General features: G+C 45.5%; 1 protein-coding gene across 1 annotated transcript in view; it reads left to right on the forward strand.

Moving 5' to 3' along the window:
- Positions 1-8,981, forward strand: part of Galntl5 (polypeptide N-acetylgalactosaminyltransferase like 5) — a 58,400-nt gene extending 49,419 nt beyond the window's left edge. Inside the window, exons 8-9 of the mRNA XM_031380205.1 lie at positions 5,950-6,099; positions 8,692-8,981. Of these exons, the coding sequence (XP_031236065.1) occupies positions 5,950-6,099; positions 8,692-8,880 (339 nt within the window). The 3' untranslated portion in view covers positions 8,881-8,981. The remainder of the gene's footprint in view (positions 1-5,949; positions 6,100-8,691) is intronic.
- Positions 8,982-11,532: the final 2,551 nt, after the last annotated feature.

Genomic DNA, 11,532 nt, shown 5'->3' on the forward strand with positions numbered 1-11,532 from the left:
GTGTGTGTATGGGTTGTGACATAGCAGCCACAGATAAAGGTGGGAGGTGATCCCAATGGATTCTGGGAATATGGTGGCTGTTGCCCTGGCAACAGGTCTGTGGACCCGCCCATGTATCCCCACAGGCTTTGGATGTCATGATGCTAACAACTACAGCAGAGCTGGTCTTAGCTAGAATCTGATTTCTACAGATGTTGCTGCCTCTGTTCACAGAGAGCCCATCTGAATGCCTTCTGCCATATGACTGGCTCAGTATTGGCTGAGAACCACTTGGCCATTTGCCAAGCAAGCTGGCCCAGGCTCAGTGACTCTGAAAGGGTCAAAAGAAAATTTTACAAGAAGGATCAAGATTCAGTGTTGGTATTCTGTCTGGACTCCACCCCCACAGTACCTGGCTGCCAGGTACGCTCCTCCCCATGGGACGTAGGAGTTACCTGGTAGGCTTGGACCTAGAAAAGGGGCTGCTTGGCCCCTCCTCTCTCTCTTACTCCTGCCTCTCTTTTGCCTCCTGCCCCTTTGCTCCCCCCCTCTCCCCATTCCCTTCCTCCATCTCTCCACATGGTCATGCCGGCTTCCACTTCTCTACTCCCTCTGCCTTTCTCTGCCTCTACTACTTACTCTTAACTCCCCTCCCCATGCCCTAAATAAACTATTCTACCTTTGTGTGTCTGGTCTCTCAGGGGAAAGGAATGCCTCAGCATGGGCCCGCCGACACACCCCCTAACCCCACACCCCGCCATATTCTTATAGCTCTTTCTCTTCTTATGATCACAACATTAGTGCTGAGATCTTTCTTGTGGCTGAGAATTCTGGACCACTGCTCTCTGGCTCAGCAGCAAGTGGGCTCTGAGCCTTAGACTTTCCCTTCCCCCTCCCTCATTTGCAGCTTGTTGCAGACTAGTTCAACCGGTTCACCTGCCCACTTGCTGCCCTTCCCACCCCCTGCAAATATGGAAAGCTTTTAGTACCACGTATAGCTCTTTCTCCTTTTATGACCACAACAAGCTACAAGCAATTTTCAAGCATTCTGGACAAGCACTCTCCCAACTGGTTTCATCCCTGGTCCTGTTTCTTGTTTACTCTAGATTTATTCTTAAAGGGGCATTTGGATATAGTCCATTTTGATATACCCTCTCCTGTGTTTTCTGTCTATGTAGGGATGGCCACAACTCTTCCTTTATCTCCTAGTTTATAATCCTGTCAGTGCTGGAATATGTTCATTAGGAATAAGGGGATCTGTGACCAACATAGTGATGTGGTTCAGTTGCTAGAGTGTTTTGCCTAGCATGCACAAAATCTTGGGTTCAACCCCCAACTCCCAACCCAAGGCACTGTGGCATATGCCTTATAATCCCAGATGGATCAGAAGTTCAAGTTCATTCTTACCTATGTAGTGAGTCTGAGGCCAGTTATCTGAGGTTATGTGGGTCCTATGGAATTGGGATAAAAATCTGCTGCTTTCTTCAACTTGTTTCTTTACAAAGTTTTGTTCCCTATTTTTTTTTTTTATAGGTTGACTTCTGTTTACTGTTATGTGTATATAGCCATAGTCTCTTGAAACCAATGAATGTCTCAAACAAACAAACAGATAGAAAAGGGGCTGGAGAGATGGCTTAGCAGTTAAGAGCACTGGCTGCTCTTCAGAAGACTAGGATTCAATTCCCAGCACCCATCTGGAAGCTCAGTACTCACTGTAATTCCAGTTCTAGGGAATCCAAAGGCTGCCCTCTCCCAGCAGCCTTTGCAGACACAAACACATATGGAAAAATGCCCAATATTAGTATTCACAGTAATTATAAAAGTTAATATTTCCTTAGTTTTCTTTTAAAAAGAATAAAATATGATCACATTTGTCAGCTTTTGTTGTGTGGTGAAGCACCTAGGACAGATGTCTGTATCAACTATTTAGCTCACAAGTTCCAAAGAAAATGAGATCCAGACAGGACACAGGCAACGGAACCATTGGACAGGCCAATGAAGGAGCCAGACAGGACACAGGCAACGGAACCATTGGACAGGCCAATGAAGGAGCCTGACAGGACACAGGCAACGGGATCATTGGACAGGCCAATGAAGGAGCCAGACAGGACACAGGCAACGGAACCATTGGACAGGCCAATGAAGGAGCCTGACAGGACACAGGCAACGGAACCTTTGGACAGGCCAATGAAGGAGCCAGACAGGACACAGGCAATGGGACCTTTGGACAGGCCAATGAAGGAGCCAGACAGGACACAGGCAACGGGACCATTGGACAGGCCAATGAAGGAGCCTGACAGGACACAGGCAACGGAACCTTTGGACAGGCCAATGAAGGAGCCTGATTGTTTGGATTTCTGGTCCAAGACCTTTTCTTCTGTGACTTCTGAACAAGGAATCTGAAGAATTTTTATTTTAGACATCTGAATTTCTGTCCCCACCCCATCTATTTTTTTCTAAGACAAGGGTCTCATGAAGCCCAGGCTGGTCTTAAATATTGTATTTAGTTGAAGATGACCTTGAACTTCTGATTCTCCTACTTCTACCTCCTGGGTGCCGGAACTACTGTTGTGGACCACCAAGGTCCACATGTAATACTAGGGATTGAAGCCAGGACTTTGAACATGCCTGATAAACACTATACCAATTGAGATACATTCCCAAGCCCACACATATGTTTTAGTGAAGATCTTAACATATCATTATTGTTTTCTAATGATCAAGTGAATTTACTCAGAGAAACATCTGCAAAATCAGAGTTTATGGTTTTGATGAGTTAGAACAAAGGGTTGTCAACTCTGAGTGTGTGAGGTTGTCAACTCACACAAAGAGCCTGTGAAAATGCAGAAGGCTGGGCTCAGATCACGGGTTCTGGATGAGCAGGTGTTCATGGCCCAGGGGTTTACATGTCTACCAAGTTTCTAGGCAATGCTGGTGTTACTGGAGTCCAGGAAACAGAATGGCTACAGCAAATATACCATGCATGGACAAATTATATCCACAAGATTTATGTTAAAACCACATTCTTAATATGTGGGGCTGGTGAGATGGCTCAGTAGGTTAAGGCATTTGCCACCAAACCTGATGACCTCAGTTAGATCCCTGAGATCTGCACGGCAGAGAGAACTGGGTCCTTCAAAGTTGTCCTTTGACCACCACATGCATACTGTGCCATGTACACCACCACAAATAAATAGATGCAAAATGTTCTTGACTATTAATGTAATAAGTATGCACATGGAGGGGAGGTATGCCCTGCCACAGCATATGTATGGTCGGAGAACAACCTCCAAGAGTCAGTTCCCTCTCTCCTCTGGGGATCATCAGGTGATTAGGTTTGGTGGCTCACCTCTAGTCACCTCTGCTCACCTCTAGTCACCTCTGCTCACCTCTAGTCACCTCTGCTCACCTCTGCTCACCTCTAGTCACCTCTGCTCACCTCTGCCCACCTCTAGTCACCTCTGCTCCCCTCTGCTCCCTTCTGCTCACCTCTAGTCACTTCTGCTTACCTCTAGTCACCTCTGCTCACCTCTAGTCACTTCTGCTCATCTCTGCTCACCTCTAGTCACCTCTGCTCACCTCTAGTTACCTCTGCTCCGCTCTGCTCCCCTCTGCTCACCTCTGCTCACCTCTAGTCACTTCTGCTCACCTCTAGTCACTTCTGTTTACCTCTAGTCACCTCTGCTTAGCTCTAGTCACTTCTGCTCACCTCTGCTCACCTCTATTCACCTCTGCTTACCTCTGCTCACCTCTAGTCACTTCTGCTCACCTCTAGTCACCTCTGCTCACCTCTAGTCACATCTGCTCACCTCTAGTCACTTCTGCTCACCTCTAGTCACCTCTGCTCACCTCTAGTCACTTCTGCTCACCTCTGCTCACCTCTAGTCACCTCTGCTCACCTCTAGTCACCTCTGCTCACCTCTAGTCACCTCTGCTCACCTCTAGTCACCTCTGTTCACCTCTAGTCACTTCTGCTCACCTCTAGTCACTTCTGCTCACCTCTAGTCACTTCTGCTCACCTCTAGTCACCTATGCTCACCTCTAGTCACTACTGCTTACCTCTAGTCACCTCTGCTTACCTCTAGTCACCTCTGCTCACCTCTAGTCACCTCTGCTCAACTCTAGTCACTTCTTCTCACCTCTAGTCCCCTCTGCTCACCTCTAGTCATTTCTGCTTACCTCTAGTCACCTCTGCTCACCTCTAGTCACCTCTGCTCACCTCTGCTCACCTCTAGTCACCTATGCTCACCTCTAGTCACTTCTGCTTACCTCTAGTCACCTCTGCTCACCTCTAGTCACTTCTGCTTCCCTCTGCTCACCTATGCTCACCTCTGCTCACCTCTAGGTGCCTCTGCTCACCTCTAGTCACCTCTGTTCACCTCTATTCACCTCTGCTCACCTCTGCTCACCTCTAGTGACCTCTGCTCAACTCTAGTCAGTTCTTCTCACCTCTAGTCACTTCTGCTCACCTCTAGTCACTTCTGCTCACCTCTAGTCACCTCTGCTCACCTCTAGTCACCTCTGCTCACCTCTACTCCATGTTATCTTTTTGTTTTTTTGTTTTTGTTGTTTTTTGAGACAGTGTTTTTCTGTATAGCTTTGGCTGTCCTGGAACTCACTCTGTAGACCAGGCTGGCCTCGAACTCAGAAATTTGCCTGCCTCTGCCTCCCAAGTGCTGGGATTAAAGGTGTGTGCTACTACCGCCCGGCCCATGTTATCTTTTATAGTAACAAAATGGAAACTTTTAAAATTTCCAAATAAGACTTTTAGTTTTGATATGTGTGTGAATGCATGCATGCATTTGTGTGTGAGTGTGCATGTGTGTGTGCATCTACACATTTGTGTGCAGGTACATGCTATGCATCAGAAGTTTGGAGTCCTCCATATGTGTGCAGGTACATTCTGTGCATGCAGAAGTCAGGAGTCCTATATCCTGCTTCATTTACCTGCCTTTATTCCCTTGAGACAGGATCTCTTAGTGAGTTAGGTTCACTATGTTCCTGCCATGCTGGCATCTAGTCAACCCCAATGAGCATCCTGTTTCCATCCCTAATCCCTCCAGACTGGGATTGCAGGTGGGTGCAGCCATGCCCAGCTTTCTACATGGCTACCAACTCAGATCCTTGTTCTAGTGGGAAGCCCTTTTAAGCCATCAAACTATGTTTCCCAGTTTGCATAGCTCACATAAAGACAGTAAGTTATCTTAATGTGTGTTTATGTGTCCACTCATACATTTGAATTATATTGACTAACCTCAATCTTAAGGTGTACATTTTCCTATTTTTAACAATTTTTGATGACTGCATCTTGCTTTCATATAGTGAATATAATATGTGCTGTGAAGTGTTTATAGATAAACAGCCAGAGCTTGGCATGGTATTGTTCATACCTAGAAAAATGCAGAAGGAAAGAAAGAGAATCATTTGCCACTCAGCCCTCAAGTTCTCAGGCTAGACTTCCTAAATTTGAACCTAAGGTCTACCACTCAGTTATTCCATATCACTGAGCAAACTTCTTAATCAATCTGTATGTCAACTTCCCTCTTTGTAAATGGGAAGTGTACGATCATAGCACCTACAGTATAAGACTTTGATGAATGTATCACATTTATTATATGGAATAAAATAAATGGAATAAGTATTAGAGATTGGGGCTGGGAGTGTAGCTCAGCTGGTAGTATGTGTGCCTAGTGTGAGCAAAGCCCTGTATTGAACCCCAGCACAGCAATAATCCAAGTGAGGTGTGGCACCACTGCAATCTCAGCACTGGGCAGGGAGAGACAGGAGGATCAGAAACTCAGCATCATTCCCAGAAAGTTGGGGCTAACATGGGCTACCTGTCTTGATAAGCAAGCAACCAATCAAATATTAGCTCTGTGTGTGTGTGTGTGTGTGTGTGTGTGTGTGTGTGTGTATGTTCTAAAGCAGTTGCCAGTTACTAGTGAAATAACCAGTTATGGTCTTGTTTAGATCTGGATGTGTGGAGGCCAGCTCTTCATACTCCCTTGCTCTCGGGTTGGACATATCAATAAGGCACCAAGTAAGCACAGGCTTGTAAACCAGAGTGCCTTGTCAAGGAACTTACTGCGAGTGGTTCATGTCTGGCTGGATGAATACAAGGTGAGCATGCCTCTGACTGGGGAGAGTGGGTTCTGGGCTGTCCTTAGGCCTCTTCTACCTTTCCAGACACAGACTGCATTCGTGTGTAGAGCCCTTCAGTCTCTCTCTCTTACCCAGTCACCCCCAGTCCTGCTCTCAACTGCTTAATCTTAAGCACTTGTCCCAGTGATTAACTTTTTAAGCTTGAGTTTTACTAAAATTCAAGTTTCTTGGAAGTCTTTCCCCCACAGCTAGATCTATTTATGCACTGGGGAATTATTCTTCACTGTCAGAAAGCACCCCCTTCCCGTTGCAGCCTCCGGAGCTAATCTCTTCAGGGTTTGATCAGTGAGCTCCTTCTCTACCAGCAGTCAAAGATTTCTATGTGCAAGCTACGCCCTTGATTATGTCTGTCCCAATAGTTAAGCCTTTGCTGCTCTTTCCTAGAGCACATCTCTGTGCCATACATAAAGAAATAAAGACGAACCTCCTTACACACAGATGCACAGTGGGTATCTGACAGTGTGTCTTGGTCATCATCTTATGTTTCCATCCTGGTTTGCTTTCCTGTTGCTGTGAGAAGACACTGACCAAAAGCAACCTAGGTGAGGAAAGTTACTTTGCTTATCTTTCACATCACAGACCATTACCAAGAGATGCCAAGGCAGGAACTCAAGCAGAGACAACTGCTTACTAGTTTGCTCTCTGTGGCTTCTTCAACATGTTTTCTTATACAACCCGGGACCATCTGCCCAGGGATGGCACCGCCACAGTGGGCCAGACCTTCCTATAACAGACAGCAGTCAAGAAAATGCTCCACATGCCAATCTGATGGAGGCAATTTCTGTCTGAAGTCCCTCTTCCCAGGTGGCTCTAGTTTGTGTCAAAGTGACAAAAATGAACCAGCAGTTACTACAATTCAAGCTTTTAAATTATAAGGGTGAAAATGAGATTTCTTTAATAATCGTGGAGCTGTCAGAGAATTCCTGTTGAGGCAGAAGGATTGCAAGTTCAAGATAGCCAAGGCAATGTAGTAAGACCCTGTCTCAAAAGCCAAGGAGAACGAGATGGGGCCAGAGCTTACAAGTATATACTGCTCTAGTAGACGTGAGTTCAGTTCCCAGCACCCATACCCATGTAGTTCACAGCTTTTGGTAAGCCCAGCCTCAGGAGATCTGACCCCACGTCTGGTCTCTGCAGGCACCTTCACTCAGGTATACATACCTGCACAAAGACACATGCATATAAAAGACATGTCAGAGGCAGGTCTGTGTTCAAGGCCAGCCAAGGCTACAGAATGAGAACCCTGCCTTAAAAAAAATTAAAAATTAAAAACAAGAAAAAGGAATATGATGGATACATGTGGTGTATTTAGGAGCTCTAGTTCTATACATCACTGCAAACCCATAAGTTATAGATACACACACAACTGCCCCCACTGGTGCATCTGTAAAGCATAGTGGTGAACAAAGAATGTATATATTGTATTCTCTTCCTATGCAATTAAAAGTGAGCAAAATTAACCTTTGAGAAAATGCTTGGGAGACAAAGGAAGATAGATCTCTATGAGTTCCAGGCCAGTGTGGTTTACATAGTGAGTCCTGGCCTGCCAGGGCTACACTATGAGACCCCTTCTCCAAATAAAAATAAAAATAAAAATATAAAAAGGTGGATTGGCTAGGGAGATGCTCAGTGGTTATATTCATCGGTGTATTAGTATTCTCTGGAGGAACAGAACTGATAGACTGGATATAATATATATTGATATATATCATTAATACATGCATCAATTATCTATCTATCTATCTATCTATCTATCTATCTATCTATCTATCTATCTATAATTAGAGTAAGTTACAGGCCATGGTTCAGCTAGTTCAACAATGGCTGTCTACCAATGGAAGATCCAAGAATCCACTAGTTGTTCAGTCCATGAGGCTGGATATCTCAGCTGGTCTTCAGTATATGCTGGAATCCTGAAGAAGTAGGTTCTAATGGCAATGAAGGAATGGACTTGCCAGTGAGAGAGAGAGAGCAAGCAGGCAAAGAGAGAGTTTCAAGCTTCCTTCTTTTGTCGTCTTTATGCAGGCTGCCAGCAGAAGGTGTAGCCCAGATTAAAGGTGGATCTTCCCACCTCAAAAGACCTGGATTAAAAGTGGGCCCTCCTACTTAAAATGATGTATTTCACCAGGCAGTGGTGGCACATGCCTTTAGTCCCAGCACTTGGGAGGTAGAGGCAGGTGGATTTCTGAGTTCGAGGCCAGCCTGGTCTACAGAGTGAGTTCCAGGACAGCCAGGGCTACACAGAGAAACCCTTTCTTGAAAAACCAAAAAAAAAAAAAAAAGATGAATTTTAAAAAGTCCCTCACAGGTGAACCTAGCCACTTGGGTTTTAGTTAAGTTGTCTTAGAATACCATCTCCTTTTTAATAGCCCATGTCTGATCAAGATTTCCTAGAAGGTTGAAGGTTTTAATCTCACAGAAAACTGCTGAACCACAAGAGGAAAGGGCAATTTTATTCCAATAATAAAAATATGTCCTGATGTTTGCTCTCATGACCTGATCACCAAAGGTTTGTTTTGTTTAGTAAAATGACTCTTTGTTTTCATTTAGGGGAACTTTTTTCTTCAAAGACCTTCTTTGACATACGTATCCTATGGAAATATTAGTGAGCGTGTGGAATTAAGGAAACGCCTGGGTTGCAAGTCATTCCAGTGGTATTTGGATAATATCTTTCCAGAGTTGGAGCCATTTAACACAGAGAGGAAAAGGAACAACATCATTTTTGCTAGTAAAGGGTGAAAACAGCCCTTAATTCTTCAACATATCGCACCAAAGGACAAATTTGGAACATCATGCAACTATGTAAAATGCAATGAAAAATACAACCAGAGTGGCCAGTCTCTCAGGGGTGCCTTTCTCTACCTCTAGTGACAATTCTTCCTTTGTTGCTCATCTGTCACTGGAGTTCTGGGCATAAGGGCCTCAACAGTAGAGAAGTAAGCTTGTCTCACAGTTTAGATGCTGGTGTATGACTGACCGGGATAAAGTGTATCAATTGTGATTATTTGACCAATTCACTTGCCTGTGACAGTCCATAGGAACCTGCTCTCAGCTCTTGGAGCTTCCAGCAGCCTGATGGGCTGACACAGTTGCCTCACAAAAGTGTTCCCAGAGAGCCATGATTGGTGTACAGTGGCTGAGTTGGATCAAGCTCCTTCCTTGCAGCCAGTGAGTCGGGTGACCTTCTGGCTTGGCTTGGTTCCTAAGAAGGTTCTTAAGCACCTTGGCTGGATGTCTCAGGTCCCATGTGTTCCAGGCAGGTTCCCCAAGTGCTGCCATTGGCCTTTTTATCCCGTGCCGCTCTTCTATGCTGCTTCTTTCTATTTTCATATCTGTGCCCTCTGTCCTCTGTCCTGGGACCCACAGCTTTCCTGATGCTTCTTCAACTAGGTCCTGTTTTTCTCTACCCAGCCTTTGGTTGTGCAGGAACTGGGAAAGAAGCAGCTAGTTCCCTGCCTGACATACCCAGAGACTCCTCAATGCCTAGAGAACTTCTCTGGGGTTGGAGAATGCTGTAGGGTTCACCCTAGTGAAGGTGAGTTTCTGAGGGGTTTCTAGCAGAATCGAACACCTGGACTGGGACAGAAGCAGCTAGTTCCCTGACTGACATGCCCAGAGACTCCTCAATGCCTAGAGAACTTCTTTGAGGTTGGAGAATGCTGTAGGGTTCACCCTAGTGAAGGTGAGTTTCTGAGGGGTTTCTAGCAGAAGCGAACACCCGGACTGCTCACTGCTGTCTTGTATTTTGTAAGCGTCACCCACGTGAGGATACTAGGTGAAATGGTTCATCTTCATTACCACTTTGACAGGATTTAGAATCACCTGGGAAGCATGATTCCTGTTCTGGGCATGTCTTTTTTGTTTTGTTTTGTTTTTTTGTTTGTTTGTTTTTGTTTGAGACAGGGTTAAAATGTGTAGCCTTGGCTGTCCTGGAACTAGCTCTGTAGACCAGGCTGGCCCCAAACTCATATCCACTTGTCTCTGCTGTCCTTCCCAGTGCTGGGATAAAAGGCATGTGCTGCCACTGCCCTGCTCTGGCCATGTTTTCCTGAGAGGTTTAGCTGAGTAAGGAAACCTACCTGGAATGTGGGTGGCCATAACACATGCAGCAGGGGTTGAATAAAATAAAAAGGAAAAAAAAAAAGCAGGTTGTAAAAACCTGCCTCTCTCAGCCTCCTGAAGATGAACTGTCACAAGTTGCCTTGCTCTTCTGCTTGCCATGGCTTACCCACCACCGTGGGTGGAGGCTGTACCTTCAACCTGTGGCTAAAATAAACCTGTAAGTAGGTTTTGTCAGGAACACTGTCACGCATACAAGAAAAATAACAGATACATGGTGATGGTGTACAAATGGACTCTGTTCTAGTGCCCTTGCAAGAGAAAGCCAACCCTTAAACAACTGTTAGTTCCAGTTAAAATGAATTGCTGTGTGGACAAGAATGGAAACTATGAAAGCTACTCTCTTTGGCATTGAGCAACTGTTTGACTCAGGGCAGTGGTCATGGAAGGGCACAGGTAAGGGTCATCAGGACCTCAGCCCTATGGAGAGACCTAGGTAGCCTCACATAGCATCCTACCGCCTCACAATACTATAGGTATTTGGCAGGACCATGTATAAGTTACTTTTGTATCACTGTGTCCACAACTTAAAGGGAAAAGATTTATTTTGGCTCATGGTTGCTGAGGGTTCATTGCATGGTTGCTTGGCCATTGCATTTGGGCAGAACATCAGGATGACAGCAGTATACGGGGTAGGTTATTTACTTCGTGATGGGCAGGAAGCCCAGAAGGAGGCTTGGACCATTGAACCGGGTAAGACCCTCAAAGAGCTATCCCCGGTCCTCCTCCCTCTTGATTGACCCTTGCCTCCAAAAAGTTTCCAGAATCTTTGTCAATCGCACCACCAGTGGGCACCAAGCTCCACAATGTGTGGGACATTTCAAGTCACCACAGCCAGTTAATGAAGGAGGAAAGTAACCTGGGTTAATGCTAGCTAAAACAATTTACTGGTTCAGGAAATGCTGCTTTCTTAGAAATAAGGGACACAGAATTTTCTCCTTACATATGTCCCCTTGCTCTACCAGACAGCGCAGGTTTTTTTTTAAAAAAAGTCTTGGCTGAATAGCAGGCTGAGATGACAGGATTAGTTTAGCTATCCGTCAATGTAATGCAGCATTACTGGACCCACTACCAAAACCTTATCATTTTGTTAGATCTGCTAAACTCCCTCACATTCTTTCCATGAAAAAGTCGTCCCCCTCATCTAAGCTTCTCCCTGGAGTGAACTTCACTAAGGCCCCATGGCACAGAGCTGAGCTCTACGCTGGGCGGGGCGGAGTCTGGTCCTCGTGACGTCAGGCCGCGGGCGGTGACCTCATCTTCGGAGGCGGG

Source organism: Mastomys coucha, unplaced genomic scaffold, assembly GCF_008632895.1.
Source record: "Mastomys coucha isolate ucsf_1 unplaced genomic scaffold, UCSF_Mcou_1 pScaffold19, whole genome shotgun sequence".
Classification (NCBI taxonomy): Eukaryota; Metazoa; Chordata; class Mammalia; order Rodentia; family Muridae; genus Mastomys; species Mastomys coucha.